This window comes from Paramormyrops kingsleyae, chromosome 10 (genome assembly GCF_048594095.1).
Source record: "Paramormyrops kingsleyae isolate MSU_618 chromosome 10, PKINGS_0.4, whole genome shotgun sequence".
Lineage (NCBI taxonomy): Eukaryota > Metazoa > Chordata > Actinopteri > Osteoglossiformes > Mormyridae > Paramormyrops > Paramormyrops kingsleyae.
This window is the reverse complement of record NC_132806.1, coordinates 33,877,493-33,904,317: the sequence shown is the minus strand read 5'-3', so window position 1 is coordinate 33,904,317 and position 26,825 is coordinate 33,877,493. Positions and strand designations below refer to the sequence as shown.

The following is a 26,825-nucleotide window of genomic DNA, read 5'->3' as shown; positions in this document are numbered from 1 at the left end:
GCGATCGCCGCTGTGTCCAGAATGCTTATCACGGTCCCTACGAACTGCTCATACCGTACAGACCTCAACGGGAGGGGAGGCTGACAGGAAGAGGCCCTGCTGCCTATTATCTGACCTTATCGGGCGGAGATACGATTGTGCTATAGGATTAACGAGGCGTCAATGGGCGTGGTCGTGCGCTTTAAAAACCAATCAAATTAGTCCTGCGCCTGCCGGCCGTAGGTGGGATTAGAAGATCACGAGCACTTCTGGGCGGGGTTATGACTTGGAGGTGTGGTCTCAGCCGGAAGTGCCTCGCGACTGGTCTGGCTGTCATTTAGCCTCGGTGGGCTCTGAGGGGTGAGGACTGTAGTAAAGACGCGCCTTAGATGGGAAAATAAATTAATAAATCAGTTATTCCTGAAAGCAAAGCAGGTCAGGCGCTGTACGGACATGAAATCAAGCGAGAAACATATCTGACGAACTTATTGTTGGTTTATTTTTGGTTTAAATCCGAGGAACTGGCTGGCTAACGTTGCCAGTTAGCTAACCAGCTAGCTTTGTGAAACAGTTTAAAAATACGACACGGCTCTGTCACCGGGCAGGGACGACACGGCCGAACGACGAATAACCGTACATTTTATTTTTTTGGTTTAAGACTCAAGCCATAAGGAAACACACCGCCGCTGGCCGCGTAGAGAGCTTCATCCGCTCAGTCCGAAACGAATCTCGTCGGAGACGTCGCTCTGGAAAGAGGGTAACTGGCTTAGGGTGAAAAGTCACGAGAAAACCCGGCGAGAAGCTGGTCGAGATGCGTATATTTAGCTAGCGAAGCCCCCATAAAGATAACGACGAAAAACAGCTAACTGGCCCGAAGCCCGAGCAAGCAGAAGACGCCATCAGCATTTCCCTGTTGAAATGGTAGAGTCTGGATAAGGTGTTGGGTAAAAAGGGAAGAGAAGTCGGAAGGTAACATTATTGCTCTCCTGCTTTTTTTATATATCAGTATTTACCAAAGTGAATATCTGTGGACTGTGTGACGCAGAGATAACACGTAATGTACTAGCACGGCGTTTCGAGTGTAATTAATGCGGCACTGTTTTACTGGAAATGTTGTAATGGGATCGTGGGAGCTGCTGCCCTTAAATGTCAGTGGGATTGTCAGGCTGTTCAGGCAGCACTGCGTTACATTTAACTTGGTTTCACTGACATCAGTAGGCTAATCTTAAGTAACTCACCAGGTGAGTCGCTGGCTGATTGCATTATACACATTTTCAGACATAAGCTTTGGTTATATGACATTATGACTTTATCACTTTCTTCTCCCCTTCTAGGAAAAAAAGAAAAGCAATAGTTTTAGGGGGAGAATATACTGGAGAACATAAATGGGGGATTACGGTTTTGGAGTCTTAGTACAGAACAACACCAGTAACAAGTCAGGTTTTCCAGTAAGAATTCACCCACATCTGCAGCCCCCACATCATCAGAATGCATCCCCAGGTCCTGCATCCTATATAAATAACAGCACGCCTGCCAATGGCAGTGGCACTGCCTCGGCCTGGCTTTTCCCCCCGGCGGTGGCCCACGGCAACATACAGGATGAGATTCTGGCTTCAGAGAAATCTAAAGCTCAGCAACAGGAAATACAAGAACCACAGGAAAAACAGCAGCTGTCCCCGGGCCACCAGGAAACAAGCCTCGTCTCTGAGCTCGAGAACTCCCGATCGGAGGAGAGCAAGGGGGAGAATGGCTCGGCTGAGAGTGCCAGTGGCAAGGAGAAGCTCTGCGTGGACTCCCCAGTGCTCGCGGGGTTTGATTATCAGGAGGCACCAGGCCTGGGGACCGCTGCCCCGTCCAGCATGTCCTCCTCTTCCTCCCTGACCGGTTTTAACAGCTGGTCGGCTGCTATCCCGCCCAACCCCTCCCCAATGATGAACGAAGATGTCAACTTCTTCAACCCCGCCGCCTCGGCCAACAGCGGCCCGCTGCTCTTCCAGAACTTCCCTCACCATGTCAGCCCAGGCTTTGGGGGCAGCTTTTCGCCGCAGATTGGACCCATGTCTCAGCACCATCCACCGCACCCTCACTTCCAGCACCAACAGCATCGGAGATCCACCGCCAGCCCCCACCCTCCTCCGTTCCCCCACAGAAATGCTGCCTTCAACCAGTTGTCTCATTTATCCAACAATATGAACAAGCCCCCTTCTCCGTGGGGTGGCTACCAGAGCCCCTCGCCATCACCCTCCTCCACCTCCTGGAGCCCTGGGGGTGGCTATGGCGGCTGGGGGGGCTCCCAGGGGCGAGAATACCGCAGGGGCCTCGGGGTGGGAGTCACACCCCTCAACAGTATCTCGCCGCTGAAGAAGTCGTTCGCCAACAATCATGTGCCGTCGCAGAAGTATTCCCGCTCCAGCCCCGGCTTCAACCCCAAGCCTTGGATGGAGGACAGCCTCGGCCGGAATGAGAGCATCTTCCCCTTTCAGGTGAGGGTTGACCCTATTGGTAAAATAAGGGGACAGACGAACTCGCCTGTGGATTATTAAAAAATTATACGTCTACTGACCTGGTAACTGCTTAGCCTGGTCTTATTTTACTATTGGTTCCCCCCTTTGGTCTCACTGGGGAGAGGTGATGCAGTGTTGGGTCGTATCGGCATGCTCTACTTGTCAGAGGCCTGCATGAGTAACGTCCCATGAGCCACCGCAGTGTTCTAAGCGCTATCTAGCCGATATAAAATGACAAGGACGAGTGTGTCAGGGGCAGCAGATTAACTGCATTGTCTGTGGCAGCTCTGCCGATAGCAGAAGTAAGAATCATGCATGCTTTGTGTTTTGCGTTGATGGTGTGCTGAAAATGAAACTGGAACTGTTGTGGGTGCGATGCAGCCGTGGATCTCAGCCGTAATGTAATCCGTCATTTCCTGTAGCTTGGGTGGAGGGGGATCGCTTTTCCCCGTGTGCCCCAGCAGTGAAATATGGCTGCTTGGAAGCGTGTGGTAATATGTACAGGTTATCGATCTGGGGTCGCTGCAAGGTTGGAATGGTGAAGGGTAGGGGGGTTATTGATGCCCTCATAAGAGCTGGCCCCTTGGCCATGACAAGCCCTGTCCACATCTCATTCTCCTCTTAGATCCTCTGCACTGTTGCCCATAACTGCCTGGCTTAGCCCTGATTTAAAAAAAAACACAACTGGGCTCTCCTGCAGATCTTTTTTTTTTAAGCTGGGCCTGATAATGGGATTGTCTTGTGTTTGTATAATTGGTATCGTGGCTTCTTAGACAAGGAATGAAAAATGGATTTGGCATCTGCCTTAAGTTCATGGAATGGATATAGAGAAAAGGATTTATGTAAAGGTGTAGTCGAACCTGGGCCTTTTGAGGTTGAGGACTGACGTGCCCCCTGCAGTAACTTCATGGAAACGTAGCTTATTGTGCCCGGACCCCTTTCTCAATCAGATATTGGTATGATGATTTATCTGACAGATTTTTCCAAGGTGACTTGCAGCTTCTGTGTTATGACGGAGCCACAATTGGTCACTGCGCTGTGCCATTCAGGAAACACTCTTGGTGTCCGTTGAGTCCAGGTTTCATTTCTCGTCCAGTCCCCCTGAAGAATAAATACCTTTCAGGTGGATAGAACTCTGCTTTGTGTTGTCTGTTTTCCCAGCTCTGCTATGTTAATATTTACACTTCAGAGCCATGCCGATATTTGCTCAGATGTCCTGGTTCTAGAGTTTTCTGTTCCTAATTTTGATAAAACTTGATTTACCAGCAATAGGTACTGCTGCTCACTTTTGGTTGCCGCAGAGATGCACATGCATTGGTTCCTTTTCTGGGATGAAAACTAGGAACAGGCTATGGATTGTCTGAGAGTGTCTCTCTTCTCCCTGGGCTGCACTGGGACTTGCAGCGTTAAAGATGCCCCCTGCTGTTTACAAGCTGCTTAATGGGGACTCTGAATGTGGAAAGATAGTTTTGCCAGGGTTCATGCTGTTTGCTAACATGCAACACCCGTCATTCGAATGGCGCCCCCTGCCTGTTGTGCCGTTTAAGCCTAAAGACCCTCCAGTGACCCAGCCCTTAAACCCTGTTTGGTGCCTTTCCCACATGCTCTCTGCTGTATTTTATTGCTTATGTTGATTTGAGTTATTTAGAATAATTCATATCAGTGATGTCATGAGCTAATATCAAAGATCGGAATTGGGGCCGATCCAGGCATTTTTTTAAATTGATGAATTTCGTTTCCCATGTCTGGACAATTTATCTGTTGCATAGATTAGGCACTTTGCTGGAAACTATCGCTATATCAGCTGTATGGAAATTCTTCAAATCGGAAACTCAAAGTAGCCCATCAGTCACCTGCAATGTTTGTGGAGCTGTCCTTTTGAGAGGAGGTACCAGCAAAGTGTTGTTTAATACAATGAATTTAATTAGGCATTGCAGAAACATCATGAGGAAGAATACTGCGGTATTGCGAGGCTTACTCAGAGAATGCACCGGTGCCTGCTGAATGTGTATGCATGTTAAAATATTTATTAAAAGATTAGATCGAGAATAGGAATCTGCAGATACAGATATTGAATGGATCGGATCGGATTGGATTGGTCTATCAAAATGTGGGTGGGGACTTTGCAAATTCTTATGTTAAGTCACTTGCCTCCGTCAAGCAGGCACTTCCTATTAACCATAACGCAGACCACCGTCTAGACTCTGTGCAAGCTGCTGTATGTAAAATCTAATATAATTAACCAGTGGCATGGACTGAAAAATAAGGACAATAGTCACGGTTATGCTGGTGGAACTGAAAATGCAAGAGAAGCCTTGCCAAGTGTTGACTGTTTATTTTAATGAAAGTGAAAATATGGCTTCTTTGTACCAGGCTGCCAGCAACCACAGACTGTCAGCCTGTGTATTTTGTTTAAAAAAGCTGCCTGACCTGTACATTTTTATTTTTTATGTTTGGCATGAAACTGGTTGCTTGAAAATGGTAGATTTCTGAGACAAGCGAATATTGCCTTGGATCAAAATCGCCTTCGGTGAGTCCTTGCAGTCATGGGTGGAGGTTGTTCAACCACTTTTTTTTTTTTTTTATCGGAATGTGACTCACGCACAGCAAATGCACATGTCACTTTCACTGTCTCTCTGCTGGAAAGGGATCCCTGGGAGAAATTATCTTGATTTGTAGAGGCTTATGTTTCTCAGGCAGGGTGAATGCTCCCCGTCCTCGTGTGAGAAAGGGATTGCGGCATTGGCTAAGCTGCATTATCCGGCCTTTCCTCACTGACAAGGTCAGGCTACTGTCAAACATGTGACACAGAGTCCTGTCCCAATTAAGTCTGGTATCTGTCTGAGGATGCATGGTACTTACTGGGGTCAGTGGCCCAAAGAGAAGCTTTTCTCTGTTTTCAGGCTGTAACCTCATGCTAGTCAAATATCTATATAGAGGTGATTAACAGTAATGTGTTTGGTGAGCCCCACAGCTAAGTGTGAAAAGCTTGTACTGACTGTGACCCAGGAAGGAGAACTTTGTCACAGATATAATCGCAAATCCACAGTAAAGCCATACTTAACTGAGTTGTTTCTCAGAGGAACATTTTGCTGAGCTGGAGAAGGCCTGTTGACTTTCTGGTTTGTTCCCAGAGCTGCCCCTGACAGCAAATCCTTTACTGTACCTTGTCTGTTATGCCAAAGGGCCTGTTTTGGTATTCCTTGTCCTTAGATAGCATGAACATGGCTCCCCTGTTGAGCAATGGCAATACCGAAGTTCTCCAGGTACTCTCTGTGGTTGCCTCGCGTCCAAATGGTGCTGACTTCACCAGTCTAGAATCCATTACTTTATTTTTGTTTGTATGTCTCTCTGTCGTGGGAGATGGTGTGAGAGAGACTTGCCAGCTGGCGGGAAGTCAGATTTAGGGATGTAACAGTGGGCCCGGTGATTATGCAGTCAGTGTATACCGAGTGGAAAGGGAAGACCCTGTGAACACTAATTTGCTTTTATTTTACTATTTGTATCATGCTGGTTTTGAGATTTGAGTGCATATTTGAGTTCTCTTTTGGGGTTTCACCTTTTTAAGTGGTCTTTTACACATTAATTAGGACAGTGGTTCCCAAACTTTCTCCGCAGGGCCCCCCTTTTAAGGATGGGAACAAATGCAATTACAAAATACAAATGGTGCAATTTCACCACTGTGAGAGGAAAAAGAGCAATCAATTAACAATAAAAGTCCAGCATTAGTTTGAAATTATGCAAATGCAGATTTAACATTCCTGTTAATATTCATTAGCGTACACAAATTAAAGTTTGTCTTACGATTACCGCATTTTGTTTTTGATGATAACTGCAGCTTTCAGCCTATACTATAACACAAAACAACACTAAATCATACCCATTAACTGATAGTCTCCCTGCACTTTTTTTTAGAAAATTTTAAACCTCATTTTTCAGGATTTATTGGACTAATAACACTCACCTTGATGCCACTTCCAGAGTGTAACTATGGGTGCGTTTGACTGTGTAGCCTCTTAAAGCGCTGGCTTAAAGCAATGCATTCTGGTCCTGACGCAATGCACCATGGTTAGATTTTTTTGTCCGGCGCTGCAAAACGTCGTCACGCGTCACCATGTCACATGGTACAAAAACCTCGCGAGAGCAATACGGCTTAAGACAGATTGTACAGCACCTCTCAGCCGACTGAACAAACTGGAACCGCCTCTGTGACGAGACAACTTTGCCCTTATTGGCTGAAGAACGTAACGTTGTATGATGTTTGTATCTCAGGCAGTTCCGATGCGTTATCTGCTATTTCTCCTGAATATCACGTAAAGCAGTGAGAACTGGTTTTCAGTTAATTTACCTGGTAAAATAAAGTTTCAATAAATTGCAAAAATGTTCTAATTGTACACGTAAGTTAGTGGTTTATTTTTTATTGTTAGTTACTGCTTTATTTGTTTAATCGTCCATTCTGTGAAGAGATTATTTTATTGTGGCACATGCCCCTGAGGCTATCCCATTGGTGCGCCCCTCTGAAATACCTCTGCGGCCCCCCAGTTTGGGAAACACTGAATTAGGGTAAGATACGTTTTCCCAGGTAACATATATTAGAGTTAATGCAAACTGGCAATGAGGAGCATAAAAGCTGTGTGTGTGCCTAAGTTTGCAGGTTTGCAGTGTTGTGTAGGATTCCTCCTGCAATTATGCTAATCGGCATCTCTGAATTCCCTGTAGTGTATGTGTGGGTGTGGGTGGGTGCGCTGGTGTGGGTGCATGCGGCCCAGGGTGTACCCCTTCCCTGTGCCCCAGGTGGCCTGGTTCCTCATCCCCATGTACCTGTGCAGGATTAGCAGAACTTTGGATGGTACATGTCGGATGGGTAAAACCTCCAATGGATCTTTGTACTTGCTTGAATTCTTTTGTGTTGAAACTAAACCCAGGAATTTACTGTTACCAGCTTGTAAAATCTTGGAACTTAGCTTGTGGGTGTGATGGGTTGTCATTGCACTAATAACAGATGTATTGCTGAAAAATGGAACTCTTTGTGTCTGGGGTCTATAGTTGCATTTTATGCATGTTCGGCATATAGACCATAGGACTTTTTTTGTACCAAACCTTGACTTTTCATTCAAATTAGCATACACACAAAGCCATTTTTCATGTTTCAGTATAAAAGGGTCGTTATTTAATAAGCATTAGCATTAAATTGTACTAAATGGCACGCTGCTTTCTCCAGGAGTAGCAAATTGAGAAGCAGGGAAGGTGTTTGGATATTGCTAATGGAAAAGCCCAAAGCACTTTACCTATCCAGCACTCAGCTGTGTGTCTTCAAAAGGGAACAGAAGACTGAGAAGGTCTCTTCATGATAGATTTCACTCGGAGGCTTACGCCACTGCTGCATCAGTCTCCCTGCCTCCCATAACCAGTGGTCTAACCTCAACCCTACTCTTTTGTTATCTGTCAAAAATGTTGAGCCTTTTACATTTCAGAATACAAACAAAATTAATGGCTTTTTTTGTGCTTGTTTGCTTAAATCACTCTTTATCATTTGATTTGTATGAGTCAATTTTAGAATTAAAATTCACCATTTGATTTCCGTTTGCTGATTTCGGAGGTTTTGTTTGTTTCCCTGACAAAACTGTTCCTATTTGTATTTCCAGCTGTGAATTCTGGTGAGCAGGTTGGATCATGGGTAATTGGCTGCCAGTATGGCTTTGGGCACACTTGGTAGTTTGAGTTTTGTAGGGGCTTCTGTTCTTGTACAATGCTGCATGCACTGTGCACATTACAGCAGTGTGTAGTCGTGGGTGTTAGTGTGGTCACCTGATCATCGCCTCTGCCAATTTTGCTGATGGTTCCCAGAAGATCCATGAGTCAGGCGAGCTGCTTGATGTTTATATATTTAGACTGGGAGTGACTGTCTGACTGTTGGTGAGGTTTGAGTGAAAGTGCGGGGATGTGTATAGGACTGAGAGATGCGAGCCGTCCCCTTTACAGACGCCCCTGTACCCCTTAGACGTTATCATGCCCTTCATTCTCTGATGCTAAATTTCACATAACTGGGCCCTGTGAATGAATCCACTTGCAGAGGGAATTTTTTCACCTTGGCTAGATTGATTTAAAGGCACTGCTGTTGGGTAAGAATGTACAGCATATAGTTTGGATGCAGCAGTAGATCTGTGGCATCCATATTTCTCAGGGTGTAACAGTAATATTTGGCTGTTTAGCAACCAGAGATAGCCTGCTGTGTTGTTGCTTTTTAAGATAATGTGCTTTAAAAACGATGCAGATTCTGAAAATTTGAGTAAAATGAATATTGTGAGTGTGAAGGGAGCTCCAGATTGGTGTCTCCTTGCCGCTGAACATTCTAATCATGATCATCAAGCACTGGATTCGTATGGCACCGTGTTGTTGTCAGTTTTTAAAAAATGGGGATAGATAAGGGGATGATAAGTTGGGACAAGGCAGCATTTGCCAGCAATCCAGTCTAACAACAAAAACTTGCTTCTGTGCGTATTTAAATTGCAGAATTTAAAATTGTGGCGTTTTTGAGAAACTGGTACCTTCTCCTACTGAATCTCTGTTCTACGTACAGTGCATGTAAACCTCCTTAGAATGACATGAAAGGCTTGGTGAGATGATTAAGGTCTACTCACACGCAATGAGCCAATTGCATCGTTTTATCCTCCTCCATTTTACCTAGTTGTGTCATTCAGTCCTCCTTGGGTGGCAGTACATTGCAGGATGTATATGGTAGCTCATGTTTTACTACGTAATAAATATGTTGATTATCACTCTAGCAGTACTGTGCAGTCACAAGGTTTCTGTGCTCTCGTGTTTGGCTATCAGGCCAGGCTGATGTATGTGTGAAAAGGTTATAAACCCATATTACACTGGTGTAGTGTTTGATTTGATTATAAGCACTTGTTCACACCAGAAAGCTTGCAAGTGTGATGCTGTTGCCGTTCGCCCTTAGTGGTACGAGAGCTCATTATCGTTCACTTTGATGAGCCTAGGTGGTTTTGTCTTTGCTCAGCACGGATGCGCACTGACTTAAAACACTCTCCTTCCTCCCAGCAGGAACGTAGCAGGCCGTTCGATGGCTTCAGCATGCACTCTCTGGAGAACTCCCTGATTGACATCATGAGGGCTGAGCAGGACTCCCTTAAAGGTAACGTCTTAATCGCATCTTCGAATGTGCTCGCGCCTTGGACTGGGTTATAGGGAGCGCGTGTAAAACAGATCAGCTCCTGAGTACGCTGGTAATATAAAACACCCTCTTTCTTTATGTCTGCAGTATTCTAGAACAAGTCGGAGTAATTTTTTCACTGACATTCCACTGGCTATGTAGAAACTCTTCAGAGAAACACTTAGAACTTGATTATTAAAATATAAAAATTTTCAAGAGTAGAACCCAGCTTTTTTACTTTGCCCTGCTTAGCTTTGTGTTTGAACCCTTGTTAATAGGAATGGGAGGAATTTCTATGTGCTTGATATAAGATTAAAACAATTGAAGTTTTAACTGCAGAACACTTTTAGCTGTTCCACTGAGAATCTTCCTGGGTTTTTCATGTTGAGGATGGGATCTGTCCTCACACACTGTGCTGCAAGTACGTTGCTGCATCTTGGTGCGTGTCGCTGCATTTTTATCTAAGATCTTAGGTGGAGCCAACCACAGACACAAACCTCAAGTAGGAATTAGAAAATCTTGCCCGAGGAAAGTGTGAGTTGAAGAATTTATGTGAAAATATGTGTAGCAAAGAACAATGTGCTTATCCATGAGCTCCTCCCCCTCGGCCGTGTCCTCGGGAACACCCCGACCCACCAGCCCTGAAAATAGGAGGCTTCTCACATGACGAGCAGCACCATGCTTTCTGTTAAACGAAGAAGGCGAAATTAACGAAGGCTGCTGGTGGAATGTGCAGTCACGGCTACTGCGGGTTTAAAATAACGTGCCCACCTGCCCCCTCCTCTATCAGCATGGTACGGGACCCCCTCCCCATCATGGAAGGCTTGGAGCCTGTCTGGATGATACAGCTGAATGCTGAATTTGGACTGGATCTCTCGCCGGTGTAATGGGAGGGACGACACAGAAATGGTTCAGTGGCTCATAAATCTCATCTCCAATCATTTACTACCAAAATGAAATGAATTATAGGTCATTTCAGCTTTGCCCCACCTACATCATCGTCATGGTGACAGTGGGCTCTCTGGCTCTTTGGGGAGCGCCGCTTAGAGCAGGCTATCCGAGCTGGGCGGCATGTACATGTCCAGCCTGTATCGCTGCCTCGCACCTCCCTCCATGCCAGTAAGTGTCTGGTGCCTGCAGACTGTCTGTGTGCCCCTCCTCCTCCCCCTTAGCAAATATGATCCCGATGTTAACATTCGTTTCTTCTGAACGTTAATCTCCATGTTCCCCTGTGTGTTCAGCTTTGCTCCCAGAGGGATGTCTTCCTCGCTATATCACCCTTAACTCTTTCAGATCTGACTTCATATCTCCCACTCCTCCTTCCCTCTCGCTTGAAAGCTTGTCACTGTGCAGATTTTCCTTTTTAGTCAATTTCAATAACACTCCTTTCCTCTTGCGTGCTGCCCGACTCTCGCGGTACCTGTCACTCTGATTTTCCTGTCCTTCGTTCCCGTGTTCCCAGTCTCAGGCTCCCAGCCTGTCTTCGTGACGAGCGTGCTTGTGCTCAGGTGCGTTTCGGGGCCGTTGCGCAGATATAAATCATCCTGGCGCTTTCGCTCTTCAGTCTGTCCTGCCTGCCTCTCGTCACACGCTCTCGCTGCTCCTGACATTTTCCTCTCGCTGATATACTGCCAACTGTTCCTCTTTTTTTTTTTTTAAACCCAGGAAGAATTATGGCATTATAATACTATTAGTTATAATATAATATGGAAAGTATATTATGTTCATAAAAGTTTAAATCTAGGCATGCAGTTTCAATGAGTACCAATTTTATCTTTGTTATATAATCTGAAGTATATAAAAAATGTTCTCAATAATTCTGTGAAAGTTTTTAATGACATCTGATCCCAGAATGCACCAGTAAACATATTTAAATTAGTTTTTAATGACATCTGATCCCAGAATGCACCAGTAAACATATTATCATTTTGAAACATTTTGCTTTTACTGCCACTTTCTCGTTCAGTCTAGTTAAAAATACAACAGTATTGATTGGAGGCCCTGTGCTCCTATTGAAGTAGCTCTGTGATGATTGGCTACCTTTGGCTGCCAGTCATCATGCCAGTGCTCCAGTTGGGCAGGATGAAGAGGTGGGGCTTCTGCTGCCCAGTGTTTTCTTCATAGGACTCCTGTGTTCACTGCAGGATCACTTCCTGTTATTACCACGGGCTTAGCAGACAGGCTCAGAAAGGCACATGTTAAATGGGAGATGTTTGTTTTTCCAGTGCCCTTCAGAATGGGCATTTGAAGAGCATCTATGTACTGCAGGGAAAATCATTAAAATAAAATAGGTGATGCTTGGTGTTTGGTTCACAGTGAATGCTATAATCTCCAGCTATTCCATGTTAGTTTGTCTTTTCTGCGCTGTAGGCCGCTTGGGGTTCTCTCACCCCGGGGGGGATAGCCCTTTACCCATAAATGGTAAGTAGCCTCTCTCTTGCTATGTCCTAACTAGTGAACAGGAAGACCCAGAGTCTTACAAACTAGTCAAGCAACATCTAGTGTTAGAGGCATTTTAACAAGGCATTTTGTTAGCCAAGTTAAGTCTTTTATGTTGTGCGTCTGCTCACGTATCGTCTGTTTTATCTTACATGCAGCGAGGAATTATGGCAGACGACGAGGTAAAGGACGCAGTGTTGTTGGGTGTCAGATACTATGATGGTTTCACATTTGCTGTGGTCGTGACCGTTTGCTCTGTGTCAGTCGAGGCTCTGCTGTGTCTGTGTGTGGGGGTGAGGGAGGGGGGTCTCGGAACACGCATGGGTCTGACACATTTGTGGGCAGTCTGCACCTACCTCTGTTATTATCGCAGTGTGTTTGCCGCTTCATAATAGCAGGCTACAGCCAGAGGGCAGCACTGTGACCAGGAAGTCCCATGAAGGGACTGACTTTGTTGGCTTTTGCCACACCCCACCATTGCCTGGCGTCTTGCAAGATTGGGGTCTGTCTCTAGGTTGTCGCCCTGAGATGAGGGGGCTGCGACCGTCCCCTCTGTAGTCAGCGGGATACCCCCTCTTAGCAGTTCAAACGCAGCCAGAAAATAGGGCAGCTGCCACCATCACAGGAGGCTTTCTGATGAAAAGCTTCTCAGAACTCCCAGGAGGAAGCTCTTTGTCTTGGCGTGTGACCGGAGCGGAAGCCCGGCCTGGTGGAGCTGCCTGACAGTGGGTGGGCCCTTCCCTTCCCCCCAGGTCACTCCTCTCTCTTCCCGATGGAGGACAACTTTGCAGACGACGAGCGCACCGAGCCAGCCTTGAGCGGCCTTGGCTCTCCTCACTGCTTCCCTCATCAGAACGGGGAGCGGATCGAGCGCTACTCCCGCAAGGTCTTCGTGGGGGGCCTTCCTCCAGACATCGACGAAGGTATACTGTGATTAGACGAGTGTTGGCATGCGTGAGTGTAACCCTGACTGGATCTGACTGCCTGATTGACCCCTCCCAGCTTCATGAAGCTGAAGCTTATTGTAGGCTCATTTTAAACGTCTGAGAGTCACTGAGAGTCAGCGAGTGTCAGGCGGCAGGACGTGCCGTGAAAGTGAGCAAAGGAAACATCCGTCCCACTTGTTGACCTTATTGTCTCACTCCAAGGTTAACACTGTCTGCATCGATATTTCACAAGAATCACTTCTAGGTAAAAGGAATTATAATGAATAATTTAGTAGAGGGAGGCTTGACAAACAGCCCTTTCTGTACCCCGTGTAAATGTCTGCATGACGTCTCCTTCCAGATGAGATAACTGCAAGTTTCCGTCGTTTTGGTCACCTGTTAGTCGACTGGCCTCACAAAGCAGAGAGCAAGTCCTACTTCCCCCCAAAAGGTGAGCCTTAAAGGACCGCAGTCCTGTGCAGCCTTAAAGGACCGCAGTCCTGTGCAGCCTTAAAGGACCGCAGTCCTGTGCAGCCTTAAAGGACCGCAGTCCTGTGCAGCCTTAAAGGACCGCAGTCCTGTGCAGCCTTAAAGGACCGCAGTCCTGTGCAGCCTTTAAGGACCGCAGTCCTGTGCAGCCTTTAAGGACCGCAGTCCTGTGCAGCCTTTAAGGACCGCAGTCCTGTGCAGCCGTCTGGTTCCCATCTCCTGGTTGCAATTGTACTTTTGCATGATGGCTTTTCTTTACCGACGTGGGGATGACGGGGGCCGGATGCTGCTTCTCTGGTTTCCCAGGTTACGCATTCCTCCTCTTCCAAGATGAAAGCTCAGTCCAGGCCTTGATTGACGCCTGCATTGAAGAGGACGGAAAGCTCTACCTGTGTGTGTCCAGTCCCACCATCAAAGACAAACCGGTACTGGTCCTTCCATATTAAACCCATCTGAGCTGCATAACTGTCCACTTAATAGGGTTGGATGTCTATACCTTCTATCTCAGCTGCCTCTGGAGCTCGCTGGCTCCACCTGCTGATGGTTCCTGCTGCTCGCATCCTTGTAGCCATTAGACGGAAGTGCAGGAGTTTGACATTCTCCGAAACGTTCTGCTCACGCCCCCAGGTCCAGATTCGTCCCTGGAATCTCAACGACAGCGACTTTGTCATGGATGGCTCACAGCCTCTTGACCCCAGGAAGACCATTTTTGTTGGGGGGGTACCACGTCCTCTTCGTGCAGGTAAGCGGTTGCATAATGGCGAGCGAGATGGGGGGGGGGGGCTCCTGTCATTCTACATACATCCTGTACCGATTAGCCTGAGGTTCCACAGCGACAGCAGTCCCCCCCCAGTGATGCTGTCTGAACCTCTTGTGATTTGGCCTGTCACGATAAGTTTCTGTTGGACAATGTATTGTCCTAAAAATAATTGTGATTAAACCATATTATTGTCAGTTTAAGACTGATTTATGCCACTGAACCTCCATGGTTCATTGGCCAGGGGAAAAGTGACAGGACGTCAAATTTGAAGAATGGTTGACTGAGAAAGTCCAGAGATACTGGCGTTTGTATGATTCTTCACTACAGGATTATAAAGACTCCCAGATAGTTACAAACCAAGATAAAATACTGTTGTACTGCAGTGCTATGTACCCATGTATATTCTTTCATCAATGTTATCTAGGGCCACTAACGACTATAATTCTATGGATTAATCTATAGACTAGTTTAATGATTGGTCGGTTAAACGATAAATTTTCTCTAAAAAATAAAATTTACCGTTTAACTGTAACTACATAGTGCACGGTTAGTTTTAGTGAAAATCTTATTCGTATAACGTCCACACTACGCTTCATGAACATGGTTATTAAGAGCAGCTTTGCTGTGCAGTGCCCCCCCCAGGCCTGCGTTGCGTGTGCCACAGCGCGCACGCTGTCACGTGAAGCACGAATCAGCCCTCAGCTTGGTTTACATCACACAGAGCAGACGGGAGGGCGGAAGCAGCATGACTAGCTGAAATGTTGGGGGCATTCATTCTTATGTAAACACAATTTGCCAGTATCGAGGTCAGAATAATACGACAAAATGAGGTTACGTCCTTGTATTGTGCGATAAGCCGATAGCATCATTATCGTGACAGGCCTACTCGTGATGCAGGCCTTGTGTAACGCTGGGTAATCTTGTGAAAACGGGGCCTGATAAAAAAAAAAATTTGTCTGGCCACATTCATGTAGCGTGTGTGTTTGCATCCTAACAGAGTGTTTTCATTAGTGCTCTACCCTGTTTCAGTTTGGAGATTATTTGATCTTGGTGTTGATGTCTGACTCAGATCAGTAGTTAGAAGCTGGGTGGACGTAAAACAGGTTAAAAAAGGACACTGTGGAGCCATCTTGACTAAATGACATCTGTGTCTTTGTGTACATCTCTGCATGTCTGTCCCTCTGTGTCTGCCTGTGTGTGTCTGCATGTCTATCTCTCTGCGTGTGTGTGTGTGTCTCTGTGTGTCTGCATGTCTATCTCTCTGCGTGTGTGTGTGTCTCTGTGTGTCTGCATGTCTATCTCTCTGCGTGTGTGTGTGTGTCTCTGTGTGTCTGCATGTCTATCTCTGCGTGTGTGTGTGTCTCTGTGTGTCTGCATGTCTGTCTCTCTGCGTGTGTGTGTGTCTCTGTGTGTCTGCATGTCTATCTCTCTGCGTGTGTGTGTGTGTCTCTGTGTGTCTGCATGTCTATCTCTGCGTGTGTGTGTGTGTCTCTGTGTGTCTGCATGTCTATCTCTCTGCGTGTGTGTGTGTGTCTCTGTGTGTCTGCATGTCTATCTCTCTGTGTGTGTGTGTGTGTCTCTGTGTGTCTGCATGTCTATCTCTCTGCATGTGTGTGTGTGTCTCTGTGTGTCTGCATGTCTATCTCTCTGCATGTGTGTGTGTGTCTCTGTGTGTCTGCATGTCTATCTCTCTGCGTGTGTGTGTGTGTCTGCATGTCTATCTCTCTGCGTGTGTGTGTGTGTGTGTCTGCATGTCTATCTCTCTGCGTGTGTGTGTGTGTGTGTCTGCATGTCTATCTCTCTGCGTGCGTGTGTGTGTGTGTCTGCATGTCTATCTCTCTGCGTGCGTGTGTGTGTGTGTGTGTCTGCATGTCTATCTCTCTGCGTGCGTGTGTGTGTGTGTGTCTGCATGTCTATCTCTCTGCGTGTGTGTGTGTCTCTGTGTGTCTGCATGTCTATCTCTCTGCGTGTGTGTGTGTCTCTGTGTGTCTGCATGTCTATCTCTCTGCGTGTGTGTGTGTCTCTGTGTGTCTGCATGTCTATCTCTCTGCGTGTGTGTGTGTCTCTGTGTGTCTGCATGTCTATCTCTCTGCGTGTGTGTGTGTCTCTGTGTGTCTGCATGTCTATCTCTCTGCGTGTGTGTGTGTCTCTGTGTGTCTGCATGTCTATCTCTCTGCGTGTGTGTGTGTCTCTGTGTGTCTGCATGTCTATCTGTCTGCGTGTGTGTGTGTCTCTGTGTGTCTGCATGTCTATCTCTCTGCGTGTGTGTGTCTCTGTGTGTCTGCATGTCTATCTCTCTGCGTGTGTGTGTGTGTCTGTGTGTCTGCATGTCTATCTCTCTGCATGTGTGTGTGTGTGTGTCTGTGTGTGTCTGCATGTCTATCTCTCTGCATGTGTGTGTGTGTGTCTGTGTGTGTCTGCATGTCTATCTCTCTGCGTGTGTGTGTGTCTCTGTGCATGTGCACCCCCCCTCTCCAGTGGAGCTGGCTATGATCATGGACAGGCTGTATGGAGGCGTGTGCTATGCCGGCATCGACACCGACCCAGAGCTGAAGTACCCAAAGGGAGCCGGCCGGGTGGCCTTCTCCAATCAGCAGAGCTACATCGCTGCTATCAGCGCACGCTTCGTGCAGCTGCAGCACGGCGAGATCGATAAACGGGTGAGGCAGCCGCCCGCCGGCTAACTGCCGCTGCTTAAGCTGCCCTGCCCTGTATTTTCACTTTTGTTTTTATTTTCATCCTCTCCGCCTATATATAAAGCGGTTATTTTAGACGTGTTTGCTCCTCCTTCCCGAGCAGCACAAGCATGTGGCCGACTAACTGAGCTAATGCTAATGTTCGGCCCCCTGATGGAAATGCTGGGCTCGCTTTTATTTTGACGGCCAGTATCTTCCGTAGGAGGCTTCTGGAACATGCCGTGTTACTGTATCTCTCCAGCGGGGGAGTCAGTGCTCCTCAGGGCGAGACCCGCGGCCTGCTGCTATAGGGGGACTTCCAGCCTCTTCTGCATTTTGAATATGTTCGGTTTTGCATTTTAATCTAATGCTATTTAATCTAGCGCTGTTTTTTTTCTTTTTCCTGTTACGCAGATAAGTCACTTTTCCAAAGCATTTCAAAATTTCTAATTAAGCATTTTCAGAGGGACCTGCTGTTGAGCCTCTTGGTCTCTCATGATCTTTTACAGTTTGTTTCCCAGTAACCCACATGCTTTACGTAATTAAGACTTCTAGACAGTTGAGGGACTAAATTTTCAGGCTCATGTGTTTGAAAGTTTCTCTCTTCCTTGAAATGAGAACACGGGCGCTCTTCCAGCCCCCTACCCTGACCCGGCCCAAACCCGACTCGCCCATTCTCTCTTCCCAGGTGGAGGTGAAGCCGTACGTCTTGGACGACCAGCTGTGTGACGAGTGCCAGGGCACGCGCTGCGGGGGCAAGTTCGCGCCCTTCTTCTGCGCCAACGTCACCTGCCTCCAGTATTACTGTGAATATTGCTGGGCGGCCATCCACTCGCGCGCCGGCCGGGAGTTCCACAAGCCGCTGGTGAAGGAGGGCGGCGACCGGCCGCGGCACATCTCCTTCCGCTGGAACTAAGCAGGGGGCGCCATCGACACACTCGCCAGACGTCATAGAAACGCACTTTCTGTTGCAGGTTCCTTTTACTTTTTAATTGCGTGGTATTTAATTTAATCTCGAAGTACTTGCTTATTTTAAAACTGGAATTCTTTAGGGAGGCAGAATACATTTAGGAGTAATCCCATACCTTAGTTTCATTCCGTTTCGATTCACATGTCAGTGCACTCTTGAACGCATCAGGTAGATAATCAATTCGTCTAGTCTTCTCAGATGACTGCAATTGTTCCCCAACCCCATTTCCAGGATTTGTGTGCACGCTGTATGCAGAGTCTTCAGGCGTGTGCCTCGGGGGCGCCGTGTCCTTCCGTCGTAGGACGCACTGTCCATGTCATGGACCAAAGCTTGACAACGTTCAATGAAAAAGAAAAAAATAAAAAATAATAATGTCCCATAGGCTCAGACAGGTGGCCCTTTTCCACAGTCGATGGATGGCATGTCATCCTAATCGAAACCATAGTAACGCGATTCCATTACAGCTGTTAGCATTAGATGCCCCGTTTTTTGACATGCAGAACCTAATACCTCAAGCTTTGCTGCTAATCTAATGAGTAAGAGATAGATAAGAAGCTGCCCTACATCTCTCCCATGTGCACGTACAGCCATAATCCCCCAAACATGCTGACCCAATGGGAGACAGAAATGCCAGGTGTTTAGATGCTGCCTGGGTGAATTCAGTGTCCTGCGTATGGCATGTGCTGACCACTAGGATGCTCTGTATGAGCTCCAGTACTGCTTTGACCTGAAGGTCTTCCAGGTTGACCAAAATGTCTATTGAAACCCCATAACACTAAAGGAGTTGTATTTCTGTATTCTGTGGGGGATTTGACTGTAAAACCCCGACTCTGTCTCTGCACCCCTGTATGCGTCCTGGAGCGCGTGGCGTGGTGGGTGGCATGGACAGATCCCCGGCCTGCCTGGCACACATGGTAAACGTCAGAAACTCCTGCCAAAGATGGCTTTGCAGCGTTGCTTCCCTCAAATCCTGTTTCATCGTTTCAGCTCTTGGTGTCTTACGAACATGAGATGGGCAAACCAAAGACTGGCTTCTGAGTGATCTGGGGCAGTCAGTGAGGTGGCCTTGCTTACACACACAGGTGCAGTTGCTCCCTTTCATTTCCAAAGGTGAAAATGGGGACAGGGGCTTCTAGACATGCCGATATTTTGGAGAACTTACCGTCACGCCATCACGCAGGCCTTGGGGAGGGGAATGAGCATGAAACACACTGAGCTGATGTCGGTAATTTCGGTAGTTTGTGGGTGTGCTTCCGCGTTACTCGTCAGGGATTTAGTGCTGAAATATCACTTTAGATACTCGTGATTAACTTCTCCTCGTATTGGCTTGATGGTGTCTCTGCTGCACAGCTCCTACCATGACTGACGTTCGTGGGTATGACAGGCAAACACTTTGGCAGTGGAACACCTATTTTGCAGACTATGCTGTTAACGAGATGAGACTCTTTTTCTACTACAAGGCCTGCTGAGCTTTTGGTACCGTGTTTTTTTAAGCAGAGTTATTTTGTCATGCACATGGACGAGTTTATTATGCACTACTTTTCTAAACTTCGTTTTCCCCAGCAGTCATTTGAGGCACATTTTTCTCACAAATGGGAAACTCCTTTTTGCAATACCTCAATTTTTCCACGTTGTGAAAAGTAGCTTTTATACTTTTGTTACCGAGAGATCTGCATATATGGGAAACTTCATTTAAACAAAATGCTTTTAATATATATATATATAAATCTATAAATATATATATATAAATATATAATTTTAAATTCTGCTTTTTATACATTTCAGTGCTGAGGAATCTCTCTCTCAAACTCTAAGCATCGTGTTGCAGTAACTTCAGCGCTCTGGAAGACAGATTGAAAGTGTAATGCTAAAGGTCTTATAAAGTAGCTGTTTCTGTCTTCAAACTGAAAAAGAAAATATATTGAAACTTACAGCATGGCGAGAATAAGTTGTCAGGCTGTTATTAATATTTCTAAATGCGCACTCAACACCCTGCTCTGCTAGATGGGGATAAAAGGAAACATCTCTCTGAGTTTGGGTAGCTTAAATATAATGACGACATTACCAATATGAATAATACTAATCTGGGTGAAGTTAGGTCTTGTATCACGAGAATGGATGTTAGGTGTTTAAATATTTTAACATTTAAGATGTATATCCTCGGGCTGCCAACTAGGTCCTGTTGTAATCCTTAGCATGCATGGCGTAAGATGAAATGAAACCAATACAGGAAATAGCTTTTGAAATTACTTGTTGTGATTGTGCTCCAGATGTGGTTGGATCCTATTGATTTATCGTCCGCTCCCACATGACTTCCCCACCCCGTGTGTTACTCTCTGCCTTCTCCTTATACACGCCTCTGCAAGATGCACAGATGAAAAGAAAAACAGGTTGGAAAGACTTGATCACACGCCCCCTTTGTGCTGAGACACTGAAGGGCACTTTAAGACTTGAATGTGGTAAATGTTGCAAGTTAACTTCAAGTTGTTATATGTGCAATACTTTTTTTGAGATTTTCAGATACAAAAAAAATCTTTGCAATGTAATTCCTTAATGCCATTTTTAATTGCAGACATTTAAAGAAGATGTTAATGTTTTTCACGGTCATTTTCTACTGTTATTGTAATCCTTTTCATGCTGGTGTTTGTAAAAAAAAAAAAAAAAAAAGAAATCAAACTATTTGTACTAATATAAAAAATTTGAAGTTATTTTTAAAACATTGAAAGTTTTGTGCTCATTTGCTTACTTTATTTCAAGCTACTGTGATTGATAGCATTGTAATTAAGTCAATAATGTATTTAGCAGTTTACTGGTATATTTTTAATTGGAATGTATGGAATGATTAATTTTTATAATTTGATCAGATTTTTGTTATATTTTTGAGGTGAGGCTTTTAATATGTTATAGTGTCTAGTTTTTACTAATTGCTATATTGTGCTCCACGATGTATGGTTCACACTTTCAGAAGAAAAAATGTCTGTTTAATGATGTTACCTAATGGCAAAATTCAATAGTTTTTAACTGTGTATGGGAAGGTTGTTGTATTTATTAATAGAATTTTTTACTTAAGATATCACCTTAATTTTTAATATGTCATTTCACATGAGTTCCTATTTTTGTATTTTTCTTTCTAATTAAGTTATGTAATACAAATGTCCATATTTCTAGTTGGTCTGTAGAAGTTCTAGTGACCCAAAAGAAATCTAATATTATTTAATTGTTTGCAGCCAACTATTTATAACAGTATGCTTAATTTTTAAATATTTGTAATGTGAAATGTTGAATGAATAAACCATAACTGTGAGAAGCCATTCCTTGGGGACTTCCTGTCCGGTCCATGCTGCATTCACACCGCGTTTCTGTGCCCCGTTCCCGCACCGCTGCTCTGTGCCCCGTTCCCGCACCGCTGCTCTGTGCCCCGTTCCCGCACCGCGGTTCTGTGCCCCGCGGCTCTGTGCCCCGTTCCCGCACCGCGGCACTGTGCCCCGTTCCCGCACCGCGGCTCTGTGCCCCGCGGCTCTGTGCCCCGTCCCCGCACCGCGGCTCTGTGCCCCGTCCCCGCACCGCGGCTCTGTGCCCCGTCCCCGCACCGCGGCTCTGTGCCCCGTTCCCGCACCGCTGCTCTGTGCCCCGTTCCCGCACCGCGGTTCTGTGCCCCGCGGCTCTGTGCCCCGTTCCCGCACCGCGGTTCTGTGCCCCGCGGCTCTGTGCCCCGTTCCCGCACCGCTGCTCTGTGCCCCGTTCCCGCACCATGGTTCTGTGCCCCGCGGCTCTGTACCCCGTTCCCGCACCACGGTTCTGTGCCCCGCGGCTCTGTGCCCCGTTCCCGCACCGCGGCTCTGTGCCCCGCACCACTGTGCCCCGTTCCCGCACCGCGGCTCTGTGCCCCGTTCCCGCACCGCGGCTCTGTGCCCCGTTCCCGCACCGCGGTTCTGTGCCCCGTTCCCGCACCGCGGTTCTGTGCCCCGTTCCCGCACCGCGGCTCTGTGCCCCGCACTGCTGTGCCCTGTTCTCACATTGCGTTCCCACACAGGTCTGCCGCTGTCCCTCCCACATGCCTCGAGGGCCCCGGTGGCGCTTTTGTGTCTCCCTTTGATTTGGAGACCAGCACTGAGGCCTAGCAGCTTGACCTTGTACCATCATGTGACTAGTCATGTGATCATTTTCTCCTTGTCTCTTCCAGCTCAAAGTCCTTCACTGTCCACCTTTAGCTTCCCTGCATCCAAAATATATTTCTTGTGTCTAATCCTAGATGTCTGTCTACCCCGCTACCTGGTTAGTGTCACCATAATGGGAAATTGGCATGAGAAAAATATACATTTACCTTTATAATTTACACCATACTGGAAAATTAATGGCCATTGGGTTTGCCCTTGGATGTATCAAAATATACTAAATCACTCTTGCAAAATCTGCATTAAAAATGTTTTTGGGCTGAATAATCTGACTGCCTTATGTTTAAATGAGTACAATCTATTCTTTTGAAAGACTGGACCATGATTACATGACTGTTCTGCTACAGGAAACGGTAATGGTCCCTGATGAAAAGCTCAGGTGACAACATCCATTTTAGCTGTGGAAAACAGGTTCTGCTGAGAAAGACCCCCCCCCCCTTCAAGAGCTGGGAGACAGGTTGGGGAAAGATGCAGTACTGGTGGCAATTACAGGTTTGACAGGTGACACCTGTGATGGTGCATTTTCCTGCGCAAGTGTAGGATAGAAGCATTATAATCTACTTACAACATCAAAATAATTCTCATCTACTTTTACTTTGAATGAAAAGGCTAAATATATCGCACAGATACATAACAGGATAGCTGAAACCGATAACATCCTGGCACAACTGATATTGTGGTTATTTCTGAACGCTTCCACTTCACTGCCATTCACTTGACCACGGTCTGCATGAAAATATAAAACTGTGACACAGGCTCCCTCTTGTGGCAACATTGTGAAAGCGACACCGCTGCTGTTTTTTACGCGTTATTTCGAACTAGATAACCTGTAGTAATTCCCTAGAATCATTAATTATAGCGAAGTTCATCTTATGATAAATGCAGCACAGGGTCAAGAGAAAATGGTACATACAATTACATTGGCGAATATAATACCTAATAACTGACAAAACATGGAAAATAAATATGGACGGTGCATATAATGTGTAAATGTGAATGCACTGCTGTCACTGTGTTAAATGTCATTATTGCTCCCTGGGGAAAGGGCAGACAGTGGGAAGAGGAGGTGGAAGAGGAAGAGCAGGCGCTATACAGTCTGATGACAGCAGGCTGTAAAGATTCCTGTTACGGCTTCTGTGGTGGAATAGGCCGGTGGCTATGGGGTACAGCGTTGTGTAGAGGGTGTGCAGTATGATAATGCTGAGCTTAAGATTTACCAGCGGCCTCCCGTGACAATGAGTCCAGTTTGAGTCCGATCATAGAGCTCGCTTTCTTTGAAAATGCATGGAATTACCAGAGCTGGATTTGCTCCCCCTGGTGGCCGCAGTGTTGAAGAACATGCTGGTCGCCCCAGAACTGTAGGAACATTTCAGAGGGCACGCTGGTCATGCTTAAGAGACTGACATGTACTTGAAACTCAGACAGATAATGAAAGGGCTTTCGCACACAGAAGGTAAATTAATCACGTGATAAAATCAATTCTCAGCCACACCCTAATGAATGTGAGATGTAAATACTGATATCACAGGAGACGGAGGCGAAGCATCGCAGTATGGATGGTGCCCAGTGTGATGTTGCCGACCTTCTAGTGAGGTCTTTCGCCCACCATACAATATGGCGACTCCCAATCATCTAAAAGGGGAACCTGAAAGTATGAAAAAATGACCGTCTAATAACTAGGGCAGTTTTGTGACCAGCGGCTACCTGGGACATGTAGTGTTGGTCATATTCCGTTTGGCTCGCTAGGCAGCCCTCTCCGCCGGCGCCCCCCGGCGGATACTAGCTGGTTAAGCCGGCACCCATGTTTCCTCTCGGGCTGACAGGCGCCGTGTGACGGTTCAGCTAAACCTTCGCGCGAGCCTTGGGTTCCCGTGGTAACCGGCGTCGTGCCGCGAGCTTTACGTGCTAAACGCTGTTAAAACTAGCAAAAGGACAGCATGTCCGGGGAAGAGGCAAAGGCCGTGGGCGTCCCTCAATTTGGGCGTCTAAGACCGAAAAATAATACGTGGGGAAAGGAGAAGTGCGTTACGCCGAGAAATGACTCAGGAGAAGGAACTGCCGTCCGAAGCCAGGCGAGAGTCTTCAAGCAGCCGGCGAGACGGTGGCGAAGTGATACCGCCGGTACACGTAAGACGGTCATGGCGGCAAAGTAACACAGTAACAGCGCCGACACACGTAACGGTCACGGCCCAAAGTAGCACAGTAACAGCGCCGACACACGTAACGGTCACGGCCCAAAGTAACACCGTAACAGCGCCGACGCACGTAACGGTCACGGCTCCCACAGAGCGCCTAGTTTGAGTCCGATTGAACGTATACATCCCGGAGTAAATCGACTCCCAATCACATTATCTAGGCATCTTAGTCCGACTTTGAGAAATTTGATTTAGTACAATTTCAGTCGGACTAACATGTTTACATGTACTTTAAAAGCAGTGCCACCAATTTTGGCCAGCTGACTGGCGTGAGAGTTTCAATTCGAGACAAGTTTGCACACATTTAAATGTATGTTACAGTTGTATTAGCTTGTAAATAGTATGTAAGCTTTGCAAACTACCCCAGCGCTTTTGATGCAGCTAATTTTAGTTTTATAATTGAATAATATAAATTTCCCGTAAGGTTCCTTGCGTGAGTGTGAGAGTCTGAAAGCGTGAGTGTCACGCCAGATGCGTGGGAGTTGGCAACCTTGTTAAAAGTCTTGTTTTACGTGGACCAACACAATAGTTTGATTTTCTTAGTGTGCATTTAAACGTAGCCTACTGACAGAAAACGACATTTTCACCAATTTGCATCAAACAGGCTTTGGTCATTCAACGTCTTTGGAGAATTTCCTTGGGGAATAGTGAACGAACCTCTCTGAACTTAAATAAGCTGTCCTGTGACCAAACCCAGCCTTCCAACTATTCGTCAGGGTCAGTTATATATCAGTATAATCAGTAATATTTCTTTTTTTGTGATTTGCTTCTAGGGAGCCACAGCAAGTTGGATGGGGATGTTTTTGATTTTCCATCCTCTGGCAAGCCTTCCAAGATGGTATGCCCAAAGAAATCTTAATTATGTACACAATATTTGAAAAAAATAAAATAACTATATTATTCTTGTGATTATGGCCAGAACAGCTGAATCCCAAAAGATTCACTTGCACTTATTTTATTCTTTTTTGATATAGTTATTTTAGTACGTATAAAGAATTTCTCTGGTTTTGTGTCTTTGCTGCCAGTCTTCTGTAGAGCAAGATGTTCTGAGGACCATGTCTAAGATGTTTCTGGAAAACAGGAGGATTAGGAAGAGGCTTTCTCAGTTCCATGTGGACTGCGCCGAGAGTAATGGGGGGCAGGCTGTCCTCCTGCCCCGGCCTGTGAAGATGGGTCCGCTACAGTAAATGACACGCATCACAGCCACCTAAATCTGCTCGCCACGCAGGCCAGAGAGAAAAGGTGTTGCCAGTTTGGGATGTTTAATGGTTGTTGATTTATTGTTCGGGACTTGCAAAGCAAATCCATTTTTCAGTGATTTGTTGGAGGGAGTGTATAGAGTTGGTGCTGCTGTTCCACCAACACTTGGGGTTTTTATGGTTCTATGCCCCCCCTATTTGAGAATACACTTGTTTACTGTAGGCACAGAAATGCCTGTTCTTCAGTGGAATGTAGCAGGCCCCTCCATGGTTATCCTTGGGACAGATAAAGGGTATAGCCTCAAAGATCCAGGTCCTATTAGTTGTATCCTTAATTTTTTAAAATTTTGAATAAATTTGTAAGTTTGATCATTTCAAAAGACTAAGAACCCATTAAAACCTTGCTACCATTACAGATGTGGTGATCTAATGTGTAACCTTTGAGGAGAGCGGTGATCTTTTATCGGCCCCGAAGAGTGGTCAGATGTGCTGTGAGAGGGCCACATGGTGCCTCGGTCTTCACTGTTACGTAGCAAAGTCTCATAATATGTAAAAGATGTCATTTTAGTCCAAACTATGCATTTAATTGATTGCTGAATGCTGAGTTGCAGTGACAGTCCTCAGAACAGGTCGGCCTCTTGGAATCATTACTTTTTCCTCATTGTAAAATAAGGGATTAAACAGATAACCCTACATTTTATAGCCATGCTTTCTGTCCTGGGTGATACATGTGTATCCTGATGTTTTGCATTTTTTTACGAATTGGTATGTAAAATACTTGCACTTATTTAGACTAGAAGATGGTTAGTTTCGCAAAATGTATTTGATTTCATTTTCCATTTCATGTTGAAAATTTTCATGTTGTAAGTCTCGGTTTTATGCTGGCAGTAGGTATAAAGTTAAAAAGAAATAAATTATATAAAATGAATTTTGCTTGCAGCGTCTTTGAAAAATGCATTTAAAACCCATGGCACAATTTTGTGGACAAATCATCGACACACTGTTGTGAACTGGTGACGTATAAGGCTCTGCATGGTCCATGTGCAAGCAGCGATACTTTCCGTCGGCAGATGGCGACCCTGAGACAAACTGTGCACTGGCCATAGATCCAGTATTAAGATAAGCGCACGTCGCACCTGTAATATAAGTAATGAATGAAACTCCACATGGACTTGCGAAAAACACCGAAGAAGTTCGCTAGGGTGTATATCCTAACCTGCAACTGTCACTGCAACATTTCCTGAGACTATCATTATTTTACTGAATTTTTATTTATATTGCAGGTGCATTTTAACATATATCGTATTAGTATTCCTATGAACTTATGAAATGTACTTAAT

At 45.9% G+C, this 26,825-nt stretch overlaps 1 protein-coding gene and 2 long non-coding RNA genes across 7 annotated transcripts in view; 2 read left to right on the top strand and 1 right to left on the bottom strand.

Moving 5' to 3' along the window:
- Window positions 1-26,825, bottom strand: part of LOC111859596 (uncharacterized) — a 94,304-nt gene that overhangs the window by 61,600 nt on the left and 5,879 nt on the right. The gene's annotated exons all lie outside the window — the stretch shown is intronic.
- Window positions 215-21,227, top strand: LOC111859593 (cytoplasmic polyadenylation element-binding protein 4-like). Of its 4 annotated transcripts, none has more exons than XM_023842410.2 (11): window positions 215-948; window positions 1,314-2,462; window positions 9,546-9,639; window positions 12,028-12,078; window positions 12,255-12,278; window positions 12,849-13,019; window positions 13,384-13,473; window positions 13,818-13,936; window positions 14,139-14,253; window positions 16,750-16,931; window positions 17,635-21,227. In XM_023842410.2, the coding sequence occupies exons 2-11, from the start codon at window positions 1,365-1,367 to the stop codon at window positions 17,860-17,862; spliced, it is 2,172 nt and encodes a 723-aa protein (XP_023698178.1). In that variant the 5' UTR covers window positions 215-948; window positions 1,314-1,364; the 3' UTR covers window positions 17,863-21,227. The 4 variants fall into 4 exon arrangements, with proteins under 4 accessions (XP_023698178.1, XP_023698181.1, XP_023698180.1 ...); XM_023842412.2 differs by having other exon boundaries at window positions 220-948; window positions 9,549-9,639; XM_023842413.2 differs by lacking the exon at window positions 12,255-12,278 and having other exon boundaries at window positions 219-948.
- LOC140593343 (uncharacterized) lies at window positions 23,864-26,413 on the top strand. Its single transcript, XR_011993653.1, has 3 exons — window positions 23,864-24,218; window positions 25,060-25,124; window positions 25,312-26,413. It is a non-coding gene; the product is annotated as an uncharacterized lncRNA (long non-coding RNA).

Coding starts and splice junctions, on each gene's coding strand:
- LOC111859593 (XM_023842410.2), top strand. CDS start 1,365: ATGGGGGATTACGGTTTTGGAGTCTTAGTACAGAACAACACCAGTAAC. Junction 13,474..13,817: donor GTCCTACTTCCCCCCAAAAG/GTGAGCCTTAAA, acceptor CTGGTTTCCCAG/GTTACGCATTCCTCCTCTTC. Junction 13,937..14,138: donor CCACCATCAAAGACAAACCG/GTACTGGTCCTT, acceptor TCACGCCCCCAG/GTCCAGATTCGTCCCTGGAA.